We start from the raw sequence: 20,800 nt of genomic DNA, 5'->3' as shown, positions 1-20,800 counted from the left end.
AGGTCCAAGCGGCCGAATGAAGGCCTGGAGCCCTTATCACGTGTCAGCTTGCGTCAAGCGGCCGGTTGTCACTCCCACGCTTTTTTCTTCCGCTTGCACCTTGGTCGCCATTTTGTGTTGAAGGTTGTAGAACCTCTGAGTCTCGTCGACTCTATGGTCAAGCATTTCGGGATTCGACCAATCGTAACCCCGAACTCGGAAAAAGAACCCGCCTTTATCCGCAAGGAGGCGGGAATTGCCACGAAGCTCCTGTGGAGAGAGAGGAAGAAGCTGAAGAAGACCAATAAGAAGGATGGAGTTGATGACGCCAGCCAATTGGAACGTGGAGAGATAACGACCAATGGGAGTGAAGGGACTCCGAACACGTGGGTGGGGGAGCTGAGCGCTCAGACCAAGGGCTAAAGCTGGGAGGTGAGTCAGTCACCTTGAGCAGGGAGTGTGCTGTGGGCCGAGCAGGGGCTGCAGGGGAGTGGGAGTGCAGGTGACTTGGGGCTGGGAGACAGGGGTCCGCAAGGCCGTGGGTTGTGCCACGTGGAGCACCATTTGCCTCCAGGGATAGGGAAGGAGGACTAGAGTCTTTAAGCCTTATCAATTAATGTTAATTACCAACGGTAATGAGCGATAAACGGCCGCTGGGGAGAGTAGGGGACAGCAGTGTAACTTGGGCAGGATCCTGCACGACGTCTGCCAGTTTCTGCCTCCGGTCTTCCCGGGAGACCATTCCTTTTCGCAACATTTCCCTCTTGGGGCCTGAGCCACCTCCTTTTATTTCCGATCTCGGTTGCTGTCCTTCTGCAGACCCGCTGCGCAGAGAGTGGTTGACCCCGGAATCTGCTCTGTCCTTCTGACCTCTAATGCCCTCCTTAGCTGGGGTATAGGAAGAGGGTTGGGGGGAACGATTGGAGGTGGATGGGGACAACAGGAGGTTGCCAGTATAAGCAGACACCCGGGCTTTCATAGGAATTACGGTTTTTTTTTTTTTTCTTTTCTCCCCCTTCTTGCAGATTGAAAAATGCAGACCACCAAGGCACTGCTCATTTCTCCAGCTCTGGTAAGCGGAAGCTCCGGGTTTCCCTATAGTGCCGGGTATGGTATGGGAGCAATCATGTTTAATGAATGGACTAAGAGGGGCTGGCGTTCCGTGATGATGATGATGGCTATTGGCGGAGGGTATAGGAGCTGTTGCAGGTAACCTATGTTTATTCAGGCCTGTAAACCAAGCCGTCGTGGCTTTCTGAGCGTCCTCAGATAAGCTAGAGCTGACCTTTTATTACAGTCCTGGGTTGGCTGTAGCCAGACAGCCGGAAAACAGTTTTTCTCAACCTCGGCTGCGTGTTCAGTTCATCTGGAAAGCCTAATGCTTCTACTGCCCAGACTGCTCCTCAGACCAATTGCATCAGACTGAGAATGAAGGTGGAACCCCTAAGCAATTTTGGTAGAATGCCCCAGGTGATGCCAATGTTCTGCCAAGCCTGAGAGTCATTGTACTGAATAATGTGTCAAGCAATCCGTGTCACTGGGAGCTTTCCTAAGATGGCTGTTCTGGGAGTCAAACCAGGCTTCCTGGCCCGCTGCCTGAAGGATATATGTTGCTGTGAATGCATCTTAGTAAATCTCTCCCCTTGATTGCCTTTTGTTACCTCAACAACTGACTGGATGTTTGGGTCTTACTCTATTCTGGGAAACTGATTAGGTCTGTGCCCTTGGAAATGGACTTTGGTATCCGGTTTGGTTTGGGTTTGGTTCTGAGGATTGACCCCCGGGTCTTGTGAGTGCTCCCCAGCCTAGTGCATTATATCAAATGGTGATTGCTGCCACCCTGGGCTCCCACAGACTATCAGCATAGCTGTCTCCGATGTAGACGGACCTGAGAAAATAAGTTAATTGACCTTGAAATTGATTGGACTGATTGTGACAAACTCCTGTCACTTAGGTTGGGTTTGGGGTTTTGGTTTGTTTTTGTCTGATTTGGAGCAATATATCTTTCTGACTTTACAGATTCGCTCCTGTACCAGGGGTCTAATCAGGCCTGTGTCTGCCTCCCTCCTGAGCAGACCAGAGGCCCCATCTAAGCAGGTAAGGAAGTCAGGCCCCTCAGGATATCCCTCCAGTCAGCTGAGGTGCTTTTAGGAGAATTAAAGGATCTACGACACCCTTGCAATTCCAAGTCTCAAATGACAGTCAGAGATGTGACTAGCCCTGTGTGCTGACATTGTCCCTGCACACAGAGCACTCTGCCCTTTGAGGCTGGGTGCCAGCTGCTTCTTAGCTCAGGTGGATGGGGTGAGCATGGCGGCTCCTCACTCCCCCTGACTGCCTCCCTCCCTTCCTTCCAGCCTTCCTGCAGCAGCTCCCCTCTCCAGGTGGCCCGACGGGAATTCCAGACCAGTGTCATTTCCCGGGACATCGACACAGCAGCCAAGTTCATTGGTGCTGGGGCCGCCACAGTTGGTGTGGCTGGATCAGGAGCTGGCATTGGCACAGTGTTTGGTAGCTTGATTATTGGCTATGCCAGGTAAGTTCGGGGCTGCCTGTGTTGTTGCTCCACTCCACTTGGGGCAGAGTCTTAGCAAGTGGGAGTCTCCAAGTTGATGTTCTTTAACCTCCTGTCTCTCCAGTGACCTAAGTCAGAATTGAAGCATGCCACATGTGAACTTGCCGAGTTGCTAGTCTCCTTTCCTGCCCAAGTTCCCAGGGTAGCTGTAGGCTAGCCCCTTTCCTGCCCAAGTTCCCAGGGTAGATGTAGGCTAGCCCCTTTTGAAATAGTAGCACACTCCCCTCCCCTGACCTGGACCCTCACCCTTTTCTGTCTCTGGCAGGAACCCATCTCTCAAGCAGCAGCTCTTCTCCTATGCCATTCTGGGGTTTGCCCTGTCTGAGGCCATGGGACTCTTCTGTTTGATGGTCGCCTTCCTCATCCTCTTCGCCATGTGAGGCTCCCTGGGGTCACCCAGCCGTCCCTGCTGCTTTGACTCCATGCCAGTCCTGGTGCTGGAGTCTACTGAGCTTTACCATTAAACAACAACAACAACAACAACAACGTTTCTCTAAACCATGTGCCTGTGCCTGTCTTTCTACCCCGGGGGTAGGCGGCGTCTTTGGAATGGTGAGAAGTGACACTTGGGTCAGCCTTGGTGATAAGGCAGAGTGTGGAAGGGTCCCACCGTCTCCCAGGAGGATATGAAATAGCCTGGGTAATGATGTTGGTGCTTTGTCACTTTCAAGTTTAGCATACTGACAGGTGCCATTTCGTTGGGGGCGGGGGCGGGGCGGGGGCGGGGAGCGTTTTATTTTGTTGAGTCCTTAGGGCCATGCTGTGTGGCTCTGGCTGGCCTGGGACTTACTATAGACCAGATTAGCTGTGAAGCTGGGGTTAAAGGCATGCGCCCCCTATTGTTTGTAGCAGGTAACATTGTTGAGGAGCTTAACTTAGAACAAGCGCTGTGCAGAACAAGCGCTGTGCTGAGTGGTGAACCGCAGTCCTGCTAAGCATTAGCTTAAATTAAGCCTGCTTTACACGGGAGAGACCTGTGCTTAGGAGAGTTTGTGCAAAACCCTGAGCGGGGAAGGGGAGTCAGCGTGAGTTTAAAGGTGTCACACAGCCATTGCTCCCACTCGCCCTCAGTCCTGTTTTTATTCATGCCCCACAATTTAAAGTACTATGGAGAAGCAGATTAAAGATAGAGGTGTCAAGCAGTCAAGATGGCTCTGTGGTGTAAAGGCTTTTTGGTTTTGTTTGTTTGAGACAGGGTTTCTCTGTATAGCCCTGGCTGTCCTGGAACTCACTCTGTAGACTAGGCTGACCTCGAACTTAGAAATCCTCCTGCCTCTGCCTCCCAAGTGCTGGGATTAAAGGCGTGCACCACCACTGCCCGGCAACAATCTGTAATCTTTGCTTGAGCCTGAAAATGCTTTTTGAGGGTGTGGACTAATAAATTCCTTGGCGGTGTGAAGCTTCTTTTTCTGTGGCCTGTGCCAAGACCTCCCTTCGCCCTCATTTGGCTAAAATGACACTGATAGCCCAGGGAAGATAATGACTAGTCTACTGCCACTCCCCCCTCCACACACATAAAAAACATACATGCATCCATGTTTGTGTATGCAAACTGGCAGGAGGGATTGTATGTCCGTGCAGGCACTCAGGCCAGAAGGCCATCAGATCTGGAATTGGAGTGACAGGGAGATGTGTTACCGACATCTGTAAGCAGAACCCACATCTGTAAGAACACTTTGCGCTCTTTTTCTTTTTTTGAGAATTATTTAAATTTCTATTTCATGTACATTGGTATTTTCCCTGCATATATGTCTCTGAGGGTGTCATATCTCCTGGAACTGGAGTGACAGTTCTGAGGGCCATGTGGGGGGACTGGGAAGTAAACCCAGGTCCTCTAGAAAAGCAGCCTGTGCTCTTAACACTGAGCCATCTCTGCAGCCCCAGTATGAGCTCTTAATCATTAAGCCAGCTTTCGTGTCTGGAACAAGTCATTTTTTAATTTTTTTATAAGAAACCAAGAGGTGGTCCAGAGAGATAGCTCAGTGATTACGAGCACTGACTGCTGCTCTTCAGAGGTCCTGAGTTCAATTCCCAGAAACCACATGGTGGCTCACAACCATCTGTAATGGGATCTGATGCCCTCTTCTGTTGTGGCTGAAGGTAGCTACAGTGTACTCATGTAAATAAAATAAATAATAAATCCTAAATTTTTTTTTTAAAAGGAAGAAACCAAGAGGAGAGAACTTTGAGGGTGGGGCATCCTGCTGAGGTTGTATAGCTGGTTAGGAAAGCTACCATTCAAATTCTAGAACCTCTCCTTATCACTGTGCTGACTCATCAAGACTATGTTGAATGACCTGCAGCAAGCCTCTATTTCCAACCCAGGTCCACTTGACATTGACTCTGCATTTCTCGGCTTTGTTGTATATGGGGCCTGGTAGTATAACCCTAACACCCCAGTTTCCAAATAACCCCTCTGATGCTTACATTTATTAAAAAATGCCTAGGCCATAAGCTAGGCTGCTTCCCCCAACTAACTCTTAACCTATCCAGTTTATTTGAACCTGAGTTCATCTACATAACTGGTTTCTTTTCCTCAGTTTCACATGTCCATCTTCCTCAGCCTAACTCCCAGAATTCCTTTCTCCTGGATCTTCTACCTATTACTTCCCACCTTTTGCTAATAGGCCATCAACTCTTTATTGACAGGTGATGCTTCCACACAGCACATAAGAGATTATCCCTACACGGCAGTTTCAGTAGTTGTCTTGAGGGCTGTTTCTGTTCAGGGAGCAGTAGTCATTCCTAACATAGCCTCTAGATATCAACCAGAGACAGACGCCCTCTTAGTCGTTTTACCTAACGTAACTCCCTCAGAGTTACGGACCAGTGGTGGTAAATCCTGAGACAGCCTGGCAGTTTCAGGCTAAAGCAAGAGGACTGAAGGTGACCTGGCAAAGTGTCACCAAGGGAGCAATAGATTAACTGGTAATGCTGTTACACAAGCGGAACACCATAACCCTTGGGGATATGACGCTGGCACCTTTGACAGGTCACTTGCTCTGGAGGTAATCAAGGAACACTCCCCAGGGAAAGTAGTTGCTTTTTCCTTCCTGTGGAAGGCCAGGAACCTGAGAGACTCCTTCTATCCCATCGCAGCCTTCAAAGAACCCTGGAATTGGCTGAACTTAACAGATCAGCAGGGCTAGGACTCTTTAACAAGTGGACTCTTGGAGGGAGAATGCTTTCTTGTCTGCTATAGGCTAGTTAGTACCATAACCACTAAGGCTCTTCAACGTCTGTGACATATTAGCTCTGGTGCATGGATGAGGCCATATGGCTTAGTACAAAGATGTTTTGATCTGAGGGGTGGGTATGAGAATAAACTATGCTCTGAGAAGGGCATAGGAACCACAGTCAGGAGCTGATCATGAGGTTGGCAGTGTGGCTCAGTGGTAGCGCCTAACATGTTTGAAACCCTGGGTTCTATTCCTAGCTAGGGGGGCCAGGGAGATCAGGGATGCATGGGCTTAAGAAGCAAACAAATACAAATAGCCCTATCCTAGCTAAGATGTCACTGTCTCCCGAGTAGGGACTTCTTCATCCCTACAGTGGGGATGAGACTGATTCTTGATGATTGTAACAAAATGAAATATTACAGGTAGTATATGTAAATGAGGTAACATTTGTGTGCCCAGTTTCACATGCTGCTGGGGACCAGGGCAGCCATTCAACCAAGTGAATCAAATCCCTGTCCCCAGTCACATTATTTTTTTCACAGAGTCTCACTGAATCTGGAGCCCAAATACTTCTATTTTGTATTGTGTGTGTGTGTGAGGTCAGAAGTGTTACATCCTCTGGTGTTGGAGTTTCAAGCAGTTGTGAGCTATCCAGTATGGGTGCTAGGAACCAACCATGAGTCCTCTAAATTCTGAGCCACTATTCCAGCCTCTCACACCTAGCTTTTACTGGATATCCAAACTCAGACCCTCATGTGTGGGCAGCAAGCCCTTTATCCCACTGGAACCATCTCCCAGCTCATAAATTAAATATTTTTTACTACACTATTAAGCAGCTATTGTACATGATCGAGCTTGTTTATGCTAGTAATCCCAGCACTTGGAGTATGCAGGCAAAGTTGTCAAGAAATTCAAGGCCTGGGCTGGAGAGATGGCTCAGTGGTTAAGAGCACTGACTGCTCTTCCAGAGGTCCTGAGTTCAATTCCCAGCAACCACATGGTGGCTCACAACCATCTGTAAATGGGGATCCGATGCCTCTTCTGTTGTGTCTGAAAACAGCAATAGTGTGCTCATGTACAAATAATTAAATAAATCTTTAAAAAGAAAAAGAAGAAATTCAAGGCCAGCTTTTGCTAAAGGTCCAAGCCAGCCAGGCTTCAAACACTGTCAACAAAACTGAATATATTTGTGTATGTGTGCACATGTATGTAATATATATGTGTGTGTGTAGAGAGAGGTATTTTCAATTATTAAAAGCTTTAAGGGCTGGCGAGTTGGCTCAGTGGTTAAGAGCGCCGACTGCTCTTCTGAAGGTCCCGAGTTCAAATCCCAGCAACCACATGGTGGCTCACAACCATCCATAATGAAATCTGACTCCCTCTTCTGGAGTGTCTGAAGACAGCTACAGTGTAATTTCATATAATAAATAAATTTTTTAAAAAAGCTTTAAAATATCTGGTCCAATTTCTGATTTTTTTTCTTAGTTCAGGATTTATGATCTATTAGGAAAATATTCATGTATTCCTGGCATAGCACCAAGACACAAGCTGGAGTGCTGGAGGGGAAAGGATACCCCAGACAGTGATGGGCCATACCACTGGGATGCCATCTCCTGAGAAAGGCCATCTGAACGCTGGTCACCCCCTACCATCTGCGAATGACGTTTACAGAGTCTTACCAGGTTGTGTTGGCCCAGCGCAGAAACATGAAGCTGGGGAGGAAGGAGATGTGGAGCTGTGTTCCTCTGGGAAACTGGCTCAACTGTCAGCCATTCCCAGAGGGCATAGAATTAGTTCCAGAGAGCATGCTCTTGCCCTCTGGCCAAGTTCCCTATGGAAAGTAGCCAGATGTTGCCTTGAGAACGTCAATGGACACTGGAGGAAGTTGGCCAGCTTATTTTGTGTCCCCCATTCTCTGGGTCCTTATGTCATCCTGGCCTCTACTCTGTCAATGCTCCCATGGCGCCTGGGGAGCTGGCCCTTTAAGCACCTGCCATCTCCGGCAGTTCACCACCCCTTGATTTGCCGGTTCTTTGTGCAAGTTTGGCTCATCACTTTGAAAACACTCATCCCTAAGGAAGAGAAGGAGAAGAGGTGAAATGCTAAAGGACTGTGACCAGGGGGCGGGCCAGTGGCTACCATGCTGGGCCTCCTTTCCATCCTCCTGACCTTTGTGCAGTATCTATTGAACATTAGGCCCTAGAGCTAGGTGTGCAGTCTTCCTGCTCTAGAGGAGGCCCTAGGCAGTGGTCAGACTGGAGTAACCAAACCACTGAAATAAAACTCGCAAGAGTTGTAATAAAGGCATGAATAACCAACCATAAGAACCTGAAGAGGGAGTAATTAAACTAATACATAATAATAATAATATGCCTGGAGATGTTATGGCTTGGCAGAGAAAGTAGAAGTCTAACCAGCTTTAAAGGATGTGTAAGAATAATAAGAGTTAATAATTATTATTGGCCCTGGGCAGTCATTGTGCTCATTCACGATCATATTTTCTGCTTTTAGTATCTTCACTTGTCCCACTCTTACTACGAGGAGCAGAGATTTGGAGAGGTTAAGTAATTAAGATTTCTTCAGCTAGGCCAGGCGGGGTAGCGCACGCCTTTAATCCCAGCACTTGGGAGGCAGAGGCAGGCAGATTTCTGAGTTCATGGCCAGCCTGGTCTACAGAGTGAGTTCCAGGACAGCCAAGGCTACACAGAGAAACCCTGTCTCAAACAAACAAACAAGGACAGTGTTGTCACTTTTAAAAGTATGGGTGCAGCCCTGTGTTCTAGTGCACACCTTTACTCCCAGCAGTCAGGAAGCAGAGGCAGGCAGATCTGTGAGTTCAAGGCCAGGCTGGTCTACAGAGTGAGTTTCAGGAAAGCCAGAGCTATCTTCCCCCTGTGGCCTTGGCTGTCTTGGAACTAGCTCTGTAGAACAGGCTGGAGCTCAAACTCAGAGAACTGCCAGCCTCTGCCTCCTGATTGCTGGAATTAAAGCCATATGTGTCATCACTGCCCAGCAAAATAATTTTGTTGTTGGTGGTGGTGGTTTTTTGAGACAGGGTTTCTCTGTGTAGCCCTGGCTGTCCTGGAACTCACTTTGTAGACCAGGCTGGCCTCGAACTCAGAAATCTGCCTGCCTCTGCCTCCCGAGTGCTAGAATTAAAGGCGTACGCCACCACGCCCGGTGCAAAATAATTTTTAATAAAGTGTTATTTCATTTTATAAAAAATCAAACCTAAACAAAGATACATCAACAAAACATGGAACCTCTATAAAATAGTATACTAATGAGTTTTATTTCATGTTACAGTCCTAAGATGAACTCTACTAAGCTGAATTCACAAATAATACACAAGCTAGAGCCCTAGGTACATGCATGTGTGTGTGTAGCAAAAAGGACAACATCTGGAACCAGATGCAGCTTTGCCCCCTGCTCTCAGTGTGATCCTATGTGTGTGACTGACCTTCTGTCTGTCTGTTGTCATTCTGTCACAAAAGGCTAATAACAGTCCTTCTATCACAGAGCTGGTGAGAGGAACAAGTAAAATAAAGCAGATAAACAATGTGTAGCCTTAAGCACTCAATTAATGGCAGCTTCAAAACATAATGTATTCACTATTCCCAGACCCCCGCCCCCAGACCATTTGAGAAAACGCACAAATGTCCAGAACGCAGGCTCTTCACTTGTTGGTTTTTGTGTTTTGAGACAGGGTGTCCCTTTGTTGCCCAGATTGCCTTGAACTCAATTTGTGGCCTCAACTATTTATGTACGATAGTTCCCTCATCATTCCTCAACCTCTCTAGTGCTTAGCTTACGAGCTGTGCCACCACAGGAGCCAGGCTTCTTCGGGAGGAAAAGAAGAAGAAAAAAAAAAAAAAACAAGATCCAAAGTGAGGCTCTGGCTGTTTGTTCTAGAATGAATCTTCATAAATGTACTAAAGTTAATATGAATATTTCATTGGGTGTGGTGGCTTATGCCGGTCATCTCAGCACTAAGAAGGCTGAGGTAAGCAGCTACATATTGGAAACCTTGTCTCAAAAACTATTCATACACTTTGCTATAGAGTATCAATGTGTTTGTTTCGGATGTTGTCTCAGACCAGCTGAAAGGGTTGTGTAAATTCTCAGTCATGCGGTACCTCTGGTTTTCCTACAGTTAGCAAACACACACACAGACTCATATTCCTGTCAGTAGAACAAGGTTAAGGTCTTTTCCCCTTAGTCAGAGTTAATTTTCGTATTACAAATCTCAATATAGTTCTAAGAAATTGAGAATTTCAAACCCGTAACTCCAGGATTAGCGGGTAGAAAAGGTACTGAGCTTGGAATCAAGCCTGATGCTTGACTTCTACCAAGCTGTCAACTTCTGTGTCATTATCTCCAGGGCAATGCCTAGCAACAGCTCCTGGCCTTTAGTATGCCCTTCATAAATAAATATCGAATAAACTCAAATGAGGTGGTCTTTTATTCGCACGTTCTGATTCCGTTCTTCCTCTTAGTCCATCCGCAGTCAGGCGACAATAGTAGTCGATGGGGGAGAAGACCAGACATGATACAGCACAGAGCCGTAGGGATGTGAAGGGCCCTAAACTACTCAAGCTCTTCTTTCGATTGCCCTACAGGGAAGGTGGACCTTAGTCCTACCCTAGGATTGAACATCGATGGTCCCTCCCTTTAAAAGAGAAGCTGTGGGTCTCTCCATCTTCTTTGAACTGTCTTCTCCGACATCAACTCTCCCAACATAAAACCTTTAACCATGGAAGGCTACCAGCATCTCCAGCGGGGCGCAGAATCTGCGCTGGCCTGGAGCGCCAGCTAGTCCGCTAGCCCCCGCCCCCCGCTCTGGAGGACCGTGGGTGGACGCTCTGGCAGCACGCCTCTCGCTGGTCCGGGCGGAGGTGGGCGGAGCCAGCGCCACCCGGGCTGGGGAAGCCGAGGGTGGGGACACTCTGGCCCGGCTCTCGGTGGTGCGGGAGCAGCGGCCGCTCTGGTCGGCGGACGTGCTGCTGAGCAGTCCCGGAAGCGAAGCAGCGATGGCGGAGAGTCCGACTGAGGAGGCGGCGACGGCGACGGCTGGCGCCGGGGCGGCGGGCCCAGGGTCGAGTGGTGTTGCCGGTGTGGTCGGCGTTAGCGGGAGCGGCGGCGGGTTCGGGCCGCCTTTTCTGCCGGATGTGTGGGCGGCGGCGGCGGCGGCGGGCGGGGCCGGGGGACCGGGGAGCGGCCTGGCTCCGCTGCCAGGACTCCCGCCCTCGGCCGCTGCCCACGGGGCCGCGCTGCTTAGCCATTGGGACCCCACGCTCAGCTCGGACTGGGACGGCGAGCGAACCGCGCCACAGTGTCTACTTCGGATTAAGCGGTGAGCCGGGGGTTTTTCCTCCCTCACCCCGGAGCTCCAGGGCTCGACCTTCCCCGCCCCCCACCTTTCCCCATCGGGGCTCTCTCCCGCCTCACGTCTTCCAGGCCCAAACCCTGCGGGCCTCTCTACTGACGGGGGCCTTAAGTGTCGCCCTTTCCCTCCCTCCCGCCCTCTCAGCGCCCGGCCCTACAGCCCAAACAGATCCGCGATTGCCCTCGGGCCTACCCCGCCCCTTAGCGACCTCCGGTGAGCCCTGCAGCTCCGTTCCGGATGCCTTATCCCTACCCCCTCCCGTTCACCCGAAACCTGACCCTTTTGCTCTTCTGTAACGCTCGGTCCCGCCCTTCGCACTTCCCCTCTAACCTACCCCACCAGCTTACCTAAAGGCTGCCCTCAGGCCCCACCCATCAGTTCTCCATCTCTTCTGGAGTCCCCGCTTGGAACATCCTCTACCTGCATTGCCCAGTTGCAGACTCGAGTCAGTCTTCCTTTTTACCTTTCCTTACCTCGTTTCCCCACCATATGGCCCTTTCCACGGGTCTAGAGAGCCTCCCTGACTTTCCAGATCATTTCTTGAACCCCCTTTCCAATCACCCCAAAACTGTCCCTCACACCTGTCCCTGAAACTCTGCGTTCCTACCATCTCTCACTATCACTCTGGATTGTAACATCTTAGTCAAGAACTTTTTTCCTATTATTTACCCCCAAGGTTGTCTGGTTTACTTTTGTAAAGCAGATGTACTCCCTTCAAATACAGGAACAAAAGGCCTAGGGCCTGTCTGTGCTTGTGTCTTGGGTGACCGATCTTAGATCGTATCACTTCATAGATAAATATGTTTTGCAAAAGTGCTCACTTAGTATGGTACCAATTGCATGGCAAAAGATAAGACTGTTGAGCTATTAATTTTGAAACTTGTTTCCTGGTGACCAGACTTAGTCTTTTCATCTTAGCCTCTTATCTGGCTATTATCCCAAACATTCCAAGTCCCCTCAGGTGTCTGCCCGGCTACATATTTTCCAAGTTTTTAATAAAAAAAAACTACACCATGCACGTAAAGTACCTGGCACAGTGCCGGACGTAGAACAACTTCACAGTTATTGCCACCCCTAACTTAACTCCTTAGCTGTTTGATTCTCTTAGTCTGGATACAGCTTTGAGTTTGGCCTGGACGAACTTCTTTGTTCGGCTACCCTTCTGTGTCCCCAGACTTCCTCATAATTGACTTCTTCTGAGCCAGTTCTCAACTGATCCATTCTAGTTGATTACTGACCCAGAAGTTTCATTCATCCTAGTTACTAAATGTCATCTTTCAGAGATGAGATTCTGGTTATTTCAGAGGATTCCCTTTTCCTCAAAACAACTATCCTATTAGTTTCCTGGACACACAGGTCATGGTAGACTTGCTCCCGCTGGCTTCATGCTGTCTCCTTACCTTACCAGCAAAGCGAACCCATATGTTTTATGGAGTAAGTTTTGTAGTGAATGGAATGAAGCCCTCCCAATTGAGAAAATCTCTGTGTTCAGTTGTAGTACCTGGGAATCTGGGAGATGGGAAGTAAATGAGTTTTCATGTGGGAAGAAGTGACAGTATATAGGATGTGACTTTTCCAGGGTGACATCTGATACCATTGGGATGTTGGCTTATTTTTCCTCTCTGAGTCCCCCCCCCCTCCCCAGGAAACAATGACCCTTTGATAATAATTTGCTCTCTGCCTGCCTGACAAGTATTCAGCTGAGATTTCTCAGCCAAGGAGACAGTGCAAACATTTTCAGTACCAAGCACCACTTTCTCAAACCCTGGGCTCACTGAGGTGATAATAGTTGTCCCCCTCAAGGGATTTCCCTCTTCCTCACTCCTCCTACCTCCTCTTGGTGTTATACAGGGATATCATGTCCATTTATAAGGAGCCTCCTCCAGGAATGTTCGTTGTGCCCGACACTGTTGACATGACTAAGGTAGGTAACTTGATGGGGGAAGGGGCAGGGGAATTATGCAAAAATTGGGCCCATAAAATTGAAAAGACCTAAAAAATATTAGTTCAGCTCTTCTCTCTGATTTTACCGATGAAGAAATCAAACCCCCAAGAAAGTAAGTGGCTGGTTATATATGATGAGAGTTAGTGCAGAATTTTAAATAGGTCTGTTGTTAGGGTACACACAGGTATTGTTAGGCTTAGAAAATCCTCAGATTGACAAGCTGTACCTCTTGTTCCAGTTTAGCTATTAACAGACCACTCTTTCCTCTCAGCTGCTCCACTCTAGGTATTACATGTGGTCACCTACCCAGTGTACTCCCTGTCTCTGTTCCATCTCAGCATCTTGATTTTGACTGTAGCAAGTCAGGTGCAGGGCAGGGAAGCAGGAGGCCGGCTTGGCTGAAGTGTTTGCTGCCGATTCTTGGTCTTTGTAGTATCTCTTACCCCAGAGACCTGTCCTCTCTTGTCCTCCACATAGGAGACTTATACATGATAGTTGTGTTCCTCTGGCATTTATACCTAGGCTTCTCTGTCATTAAATGTTCTACTCTTGGGAGTGAATTTGGACATAAACTGATGTGGAGGGGGGGTTCAGATAACCTAAATCTAGGGTTTTAAGCAAAAACCAGTGAGTTCAGATTTCCTAAAGTAAAAACTCAGCTTATATATTGTTACAGACTTTTTTATTTTGAATAGACTTTCTTTTAAATTATTATTATTTCTTTTCATGTGGTTGGAAATATTTTTCCGGTGACATACTGTCTCCATTCAAATGCTAGGGTATGCTCATCTCTGAGGCCTTGAAATTGATGCCAGTTGACTTTACTATTTCCAGAGTTTGCAGACTAGAATATAACCTACTGTGTTGCCAGGGCAGAGTAGGATTATAGATTTGAGGCATGAGAGTACACGGTCTTTTTCCCTCTTGCTATTTAAATTCTGAGCATACTTAAATCATTAGTTACGAGCCTTTTAAAAAAAACATAGAATTGAGTCAGCTCAGGTTTGCTTCTGTTCTTGAAGAAAAATTGTGTTCAATAATGGAATAATTATGGCTTGTGGAAGAAGAGAACTGAACATAGTGTTACGTTTTAAGGAATACTGATTTATTTATTTTATAACAGTGTTGGAGAAACTTTTGGGGGGATGGTCTATTGGCCATGAGTAGACCATGAAATTTTATTTATTTATTTGTATCTTTGACACGGTAGTTTTGATCCTCTGGAGGAAGCAAGCAGACAGCCTTTGCATCCATGTAATTATCAGCTCTGCATTGTTGTTGGCGCTGGTCTCCCCTTTTCCCCTTCTTATCTCTCTCTCTCACACACACTCACACACACTCACACACACACACACACACACACTCACACACAGAGAATGGACTTGCATCATAAGCATGATTAACCTTGGCAAATCCAAGCATCTCAGTCAAAATATGTACTGATTTCCTAAACGAATAAGCTTAATTTCACACTGTATAGTTGATATATTTAGGTTCCAATTGTTGTCCTTAACACCAATCAGGGAGGTCTGGTGGGAAAAACAAAACAAAACTTGTTTTAAGGTAATATTGACAAGGGTCACTTTTTACCTTGGACATTAACTTTTGAATATAACCTCTGAGTATGGCGTGTGATGCTTACTCCACTATGATGGGATTTCCTTATATTGAAGACCTATGTACATGAGTGAGCCCAGGTGGTTCATTGTGTCTGGGGAGGATGTGGAATATAAACACCAGGCAATGCATGCTGTTGGTGACTGCTTCTGGTGGGGGGAGCAGGTGGAAACTAGGAGGGGTTGTGGTGGGGCATCACCTCACAATTTTGAGATGGGGTTTTATTTTGCAGATTCATGCTTTGATCACAGGCCCATTTGACACTCCTTATGAAGGGGGTTTCTTCCTGTTCGTCTTTCGGTGTCCACCTGACTATCCCATCCACCCACCTCGGGTCAAACTGATGACAACGGGCAATAACACAGTGAGGTTTAACCCCAACTTCTACCGCAATGGGAAAGTCTGCTTGAGTATTCTAGGGTAAGAAGAGACTTGTAAGAGGCCAAGTTGGTATTAGCAAATAATCACTCTAGGACAGCCTTCATCAATTAGGGTTCCTCTTCTGAACCCACCGCACAGTGTGATTGAGTATTCAGTTCTCTGGGTGGCACGTGACTGGTGTCATCTAGATGGAAAGGAAGAAGATCACGTTATTACATGTAAGAGTGTCTTAGGAAATGGTTTACTCAGTGCAGCCTTTGAGCTGCCTGCCACAGCAGCATCTGCAGATTTGAAGGTCCCATCCTACAAGTGTATCTCAAGCTCTGGGGTGTGGCAGCCGTCTGCTTTTTAGAGGCCGTACGGATGGTTATGCTCTATGCCCCTTTGAGAACTACTCCCTTAGGAAACATTAGGTCCTTATTTTCCCCAGAGGCTTGAGAAAGACCCCAGGTCTGCTGTATTCATGCAATGGGTGTCTGATTGGAGCCTCTTAGTGGGCGCCTCTGGAGGCAGTGGTGCTAATAATGATTATGAGAATTTAACAGTTGATTAAAAAAAAATTAAGTGCTTGGAAATAATACCCGAAATGAAATGGGTGTCACGTATACCCTCCAGGTCCTACTGGGAAGTTACTTTGTGGAGTTCTTACTCATTCCATATCAAGATACTTGTAAGATATTCAGAATGAAGAATGTCTTGTAGCCTGCTTTGGATCCTTTTGCAGTCCAGGTTTCCTTGAGGTAGAGAGTAAATCTGGGTTGAATAGTGAGGAAGTTGCTGTAACTCGTGATGCTGTTTGTTTCTTGCATCCAGCACATTTCTAGGATTGTGTATGAGAAAGGCAACTGAAGCACATTAGAAATGTGGGGTCTCTCTCTCTCTCTCTCTCTCTCTCTCTCTCTCTCTCTCTCTTTCTCTCTCTCTCTCTCTTTCTTTCTTTCTCTTTCCCTAGAACTCTCAAATCTAGAGATATGGTATACTCTTCTGGGATTATAGCAGCTGGAAAGTTCCATTGAAGGAGATTATGTATAATAAGTCCTTCATCTTACTAGGCTACATTAGTATCTTTGCTGGTGGGGTTGGGTGTGTGTATGTGTCCCTTGATAGTATGGAAGTTAAGTCATGGGTTTGGTATGAAGTTTGTTCTTGAAAGTATGTGTGTAGTAGGTTTTCCCTCAGTAAGCTATTATGAAGCCATCCTGGATACCAGCTCATACAAAGATAGTATTTGAGTGAAAGCCACAGAAGTTTGTTGCACGGTATTAAGAGATCCACCCTGAAACAAATTTTACAGGTCAGAGTCCTGGAGTAAGAAGGTTCTTATGTAGTTTTAGTTGGCTATATTAGCTTTTTGGCCTAATCCCCTCTCTTCATAGCTGGAAGTAACTGTCAGGGTGACTAGCTGCTGAAATGTTGTGAGAACTAACCCTGTTGATGGGAATTGCTGTATGGAAAGTGGGCAACAGCACTGGAAGAGAGCAGTCGCTGCAGTTTCTAATCCAGACTTGGGTCTTCCTTCAGTGTACAAGTGAAAGGGTAGTGGTTAGTTAACTTAAGCCAGTCGTGGCTAAGGTTGTGTTCTGTTTCCATCTCTCATACCATCTTGTTAATTAATTGAGCTAAAATAAATACCTGTCATGCATGGTAGGACAGATTTCTGTAAGTTCAAGGACAGCTTGGTCTACTTAGCAAGTTTTAAGACAGCTAGGGTTACATTAGTGACACTCTACCTTTAATTAATTAATTAATTAATTAGTAAGTGACACCCTGTCTCTAAATAAATAGAGGAAGGAAGGCATTGACGTTCAAGTGCCCCACTCTAATACCTAAAGTGGTTTAGCCAGGAGTGGTGTAAGGGCGGAGGCAGGAGGATTGCTTTTAAATTTAAGAATAGCCAAGGTTGTGTACCAAGACCCAGTCTTAAAAGTGGGAGTGGGTGGGGGTGGGATATTTTCCCTGGTGTTTAAGTTTTCTATCTGTTATTTTAGATATTGTCCCTCCACATTCTGAAAATGTGCCATCGTTTCTGTCTTAGTAGAGTTGTGTGTCTTCAGAGAATTTGACTCTGCTTGTCATATTACAAAGCTGAGTCTATAAACTTCAGCGTGTATCCTCATAGGCAGTAGCTTCAGTCACCTTTATGCCTTTGATTAGCTGCTCTCCTTTCACCAACCCTGTCACCAATAACTAACTATAAGCTCTTTGAAGTCACAGGCTAGCATTTAGACAGCCTTTAGAGTTATTTTCCCTAACTTGGGTTCCTGTTTTGGTAGGATGGCCTTCCTTGGCCACTTGTTTCTTTTCTAGATCAAATAGAATTTTCAAAGTTGTTTTTCTTGCTTGCTCTCTGTTTTCTTCTCTCTCATTTGATAAGAGAATTTAGGCATTTGACTATTCTGGTGAGTGAGGGTAAACCAGAGGCTGGGAATTTCCCAAGTGTTAATAGTGAAAGAGCAACTTACGGTGAGTCGTTAATGGTAGGATGCTGCTGCTGTCAGGGCTCATTGACTGTTCTCTGCATCACCCTCTTCCTCTGCTGTGTTTGCAGTACGTGGACTGGCCCTGCCTGGAGCCCAGCCCAGAGCATCTCTTCTGTGCTTATCTCCATCCAGTCCCTGATGACTGAGAATCCCTACCACAACGAACCAGGCTTTGAACAGGTAAAGACTGTTGGGCCTTGTGCAATTTTATTGAGACCTGCAATATCAGGGGCTATAGGTGCTCTGAGCTACCCCAGAAAGTCTTTTCTTTTTTTCTACCTAGGATAGCTCCCATATGATACTGGTATAGAGAGAAAGGAAACTGACATAAATACTCTTTTTTTTTTTTTAAAGATTTATTTGTTTACTATATGTAAGCGCACTGTAGCTGGAAGTCAGATCTCATTACAGATGGTTGTGAGCCACCATGTGGTTGCTGGGATTTGAACTCCAGACCTTCGGAAGAGCAGTCAGGTGCTCTTACCCACTGAGCCATCTCACCAGCCCATAAATAGTCTTTATTTGCAAGAATTGCAATATCAGCTGGGCATGGTGATGCACACCTTTAATCCCAGTCCTAGGGAGGCAGAAGCTAGTGACTCTTTGAGGTTAAAGTCTGTGTAGTGATTTCCAGGCCAGCTAAGACTTCATAGTGAGACCCAGTCTCAAAAGGCAAAAAAAAAGGAAGAAAGGAAACAAACAAATGTTACAATAAGATTAAGTATTTGGCATGTGTTAGCTTACTTAGCTAAGGTAAATGTCATTTGGAAATCCATTTTGAGCCTACTTTAGGATTTTGTTTTGTCTTGTTTTTTAATTTATTCTATGTATAAAGGTAGTTTTTTTCTGTATCTGTGTTTGTGTACCTTGTGAGTACTTGATGCGAAGGGAGTCAGATGAGGGCATCAGGTTCTGTGGGACTGGAGTTAGTGACATCAACCACCATGTGGGTTCTGAGAATCAAACCCTGGTCTTCTACAAGAGCAGCAGGCGCCCTTAACTGATGAGCATTTCTATAGCTCCATGCCAATGAGTTACTGAGTGTGTCTGCAGTCTGAACATAGCCTTAAGGTGATCTGTAATGACTTCTGCCCTTCTGAGCTAGCCCCCCGCCCCCGCCCCCATAATACCAAGGATTGAATTTATGGAACGTAACCATGAGCTACTTCCCTAACCCTTTGAGTTTTTCATGTTGAAACAGGTTCTCAGGAGTTATATAGGTTGGCCTTGAATTCTCTATATTCCAAGCAGCCTTTGAACTTTTTTTTTGTTAAGATAAACTTTTGCTACTTGTACTTGAGTGTGTGTTACATGGTGTGCATGCATGCACATATGCACATGGCATGGAAGCCGGAAGAGGATATAGGATAACGTGGAGCTGGAGTTGCAGCGGGTTGTGAGCTGATAGGTATTGGGGCTAGGGTCCAAACATGGGTCTTCTGGAAGAGCAGCAAGTGTTCTTAACCACTGAGCCATCTCTCCCACCTTCTAGACCTTGAACTTTATATCCCAATAGTGGGGATCACAGGCCTCTGTCACTCGAGCTATCTATTATTTTGGAGATAAGATGGGTAATTAATTATTTGCATAGTTAAAGGAGCTAGTCATTAGTTAAGACAGGAATATTCCAGTTGATACTGCAAAGAAAAGGGTGTAGGAAATACACATTTGCCACTGTATGCCAGGTTGTGTTAGTCCTATTTGTATATTGTTTAATATTTGTGCTGACAACAAGGTAAATATTGTCCTAATTTTCAGGTGCGGAGATAGAGGTTTTCTTCTTCTTTGTTTTGTTTTTGTTACATTTTCTTCTTCCCAGATGGTGTGTGTATGTGTGTGTGTGTTAGTTATGAACATGCATATTTGGAATAGAACCCTAGGACCAAAGTGCCTTATAACTTATTTGCATCTGTCTATCTCCCAACTTTTGACTCTCTTTACTTGGAACATTAAAGATTGTTCCTGGGCTGGAGAGATGGCTCAGTGGTTAAGAGCACTGACTGCTCTTCTGACGGTCCTGAGTTCAAATCCCAGCAACCACATGGTGGCTCACGACCATCCATAATGAGATCTGACGCCTTCCTCTGTTGTATCTGAAGACAACTACAGTGTACTTATATACAATAATAAATAAATCTTTAAAAAAAGAGGAAAAAATAAGTATTAAAAAAAAAGATTGTTCCTTTGATAAGTTTATAGCACTTCAGAGAGAGAGAGGAACCTACAGACAAGAAAAGAAATTAGCCAGGTAGCTCCAGCATTGTTCCCCATTAATCTTTACTTAATAGGCCTTTTATTGAGACTCAGAATAATCTGATGGATCGAGTTTGCTGTTTAGTTATTTGACCTATAATAGAAGGGGTATTTTTATGTATAGGGAGGTCAGGGGTCCACGGCTTAGTTGTCTTGGATTTACAGTGGGAAAGGTATTCTTTCATTCTTTCACTGTATGTGTTTGGGTCATGTACTCTGAATTAACCCTGAGGTATCTTTGCCTAGCTTTTCTCTTTGACTAAAAGGGTACTACCCATCTGTCAAATTACAGGAAAGACATCCAGGAGACAGCAAAAACTATAATGAATGTATCCGGCACGAGACCATCAGGGTTGCAGTCTGTGACATGATGGAGGGCAAGTGCCCCTGCCCTGAACCCCTACGGTATGTGTCCATCCATTTTGAAGACTTGGTTTGCATCAGTCTGTTGTCAAGGAACTTAGAACAGAAAGAGAAAGATCGATTTGGGTTTTTTTTAATTCTTTTTTTATTTGCTTGTGTTTTTTGTTTTGTTTTGAGACAGGGTTTCAGTATGTATGTACCCCTGGCTGTCCTGGAATTGGAACTTACTCTGCCTTCTGAGTTCTGGGATTAAAGCTAGGCACCACCACACCTGGCTCCAGACCTACAGTCTTTTTTTTTTTTTTTAAAGATTTATTTTTATTTATTATATGTAAGTACACTGTAGCTGTCTTCAGACACTCCAGAAGAGGGAGTCAGATCTTGTTACAGATGGCTGTGAGCCACCATGTGGTTGCTGGGATTTGAACTCTGGACCTTCGGAAGAGCAGTCGGGTACTCTTACCCACTGAGCCATCTCACCAGCCCCACAGACCTACAGTCTTATGCTTGCTGAGCAAGCACTTTACCACTGAGCCCCAAACTCTTGTTTTTTTATCTGCTGCTCCTTGCTTTGTGTGTTTTGCACATTTGTATAGGCACAGAGGTCAGCACTGGGGTCTCCCTCTCTTGTTCTCTATTTTT

General features: G+C 46.1%; 2 protein-coding genes across 4 annotated transcripts in view; both read left to right on the top strand.

The window, feature by feature from the left end:
• The first annotated feature begins 343 nt into the window (after positions 1–343).
• Atp5g1 (ATP synthase, H+ transporting, mitochondrial F0 complex, subunit C1 (subunit 9)) lies at positions 344–3,245 on the top strand. Of its 3 annotated transcripts, none has more exons than NM_007506.6 (5): positions 344–411; positions 1,005–1,051; positions 1,999–2,076; positions 2,337–2,515; positions 2,820–3,245. In NM_007506.6, the coding sequence occupies exons 2-5, from the start codon at positions 1,013–1,015 to the stop codon at positions 2,932–2,934; spliced, it is 411 nt and encodes a 136-aa protein (NP_031532.2). In that variant the 5' UTR covers positions 344–411; positions 1,005–1,012; the 3' UTR covers positions 2,935–3,245. The 3 variants fall into 3 exon arrangements, with proteins under 3 accessions (NP_031532.2, XP_030101350.1, NP_001154891.1); XM_030245490.1 differs by having other exon boundaries at positions 403–611; positions 2,820–3,055; NM_001161419.1 differs by having other exon boundaries at positions 407–481.
• Positions 3,246–10,673: 7,428 nt separating this feature from the next.
• Positions 10,674–20,800, top strand: part of Ube2z (ubiquitin-conjugating enzyme E2Z) — a 17,934-nt gene continuing 7,807 nt past the window's right edge. Inside the window, exons 1-5 of the mRNA NM_172300.3 lie at positions 10,674–11,086; positions 12,971–13,043; positions 14,914–15,101; positions 17,611–17,722; positions 20,088–20,200. Coding sequence (NP_758504.3) covers positions 10,764–11,086; positions 12,971–13,043; positions 14,914–15,101; positions 17,611–17,722; positions 20,088–20,200 — 809 coding nt within the window. The 5' untranslated portion in view covers positions 10,674–10,763. The remainder of the gene's footprint in view (positions 11,087–12,970; positions 13,044–14,913; positions 15,102–17,610; positions 17,723–20,087; positions 20,201–20,800) is intronic.

This window comes from Mus musculus, chromosome 11, assembly GCF_000001635.26.
Source record: "Mus musculus strain C57BL/6J chromosome 11, GRCm38.p6 C57BL/6J".
Taxonomy (NCBI): domain Eukaryota; kingdom Metazoa; phylum Chordata; class Mammalia; order Rodentia; family Muridae; genus Mus; species Mus musculus.
The sequence above is the reverse complement of the archived record's forward strand: the minus strand, read 5'-3'. Positions and strand labels throughout refer to the sequence as shown.

Coding starts and splice junctions, on each gene's coding strand:
- Atp5g1 (NM_007506.6), top strand. CDS start 1,013: ATGCAGACCACCAAGGCACTGCTCATTTCTCCAGCTCTG. Junction 1,052..1,998: donor TGCTCATTTCTCCAGCTCTG/GTAAGCGGAAGC, acceptor CTGACTTTACAG/ATTCGCTCCTGTACCAGGGG. Junction 2,077..2,336: donor CAGAGGCCCCATCTAAGCAG/GTAAGGAAGTCA, acceptor CCTTCCTTCCAG/CCTTCCTGCAGCAGCTCCCC.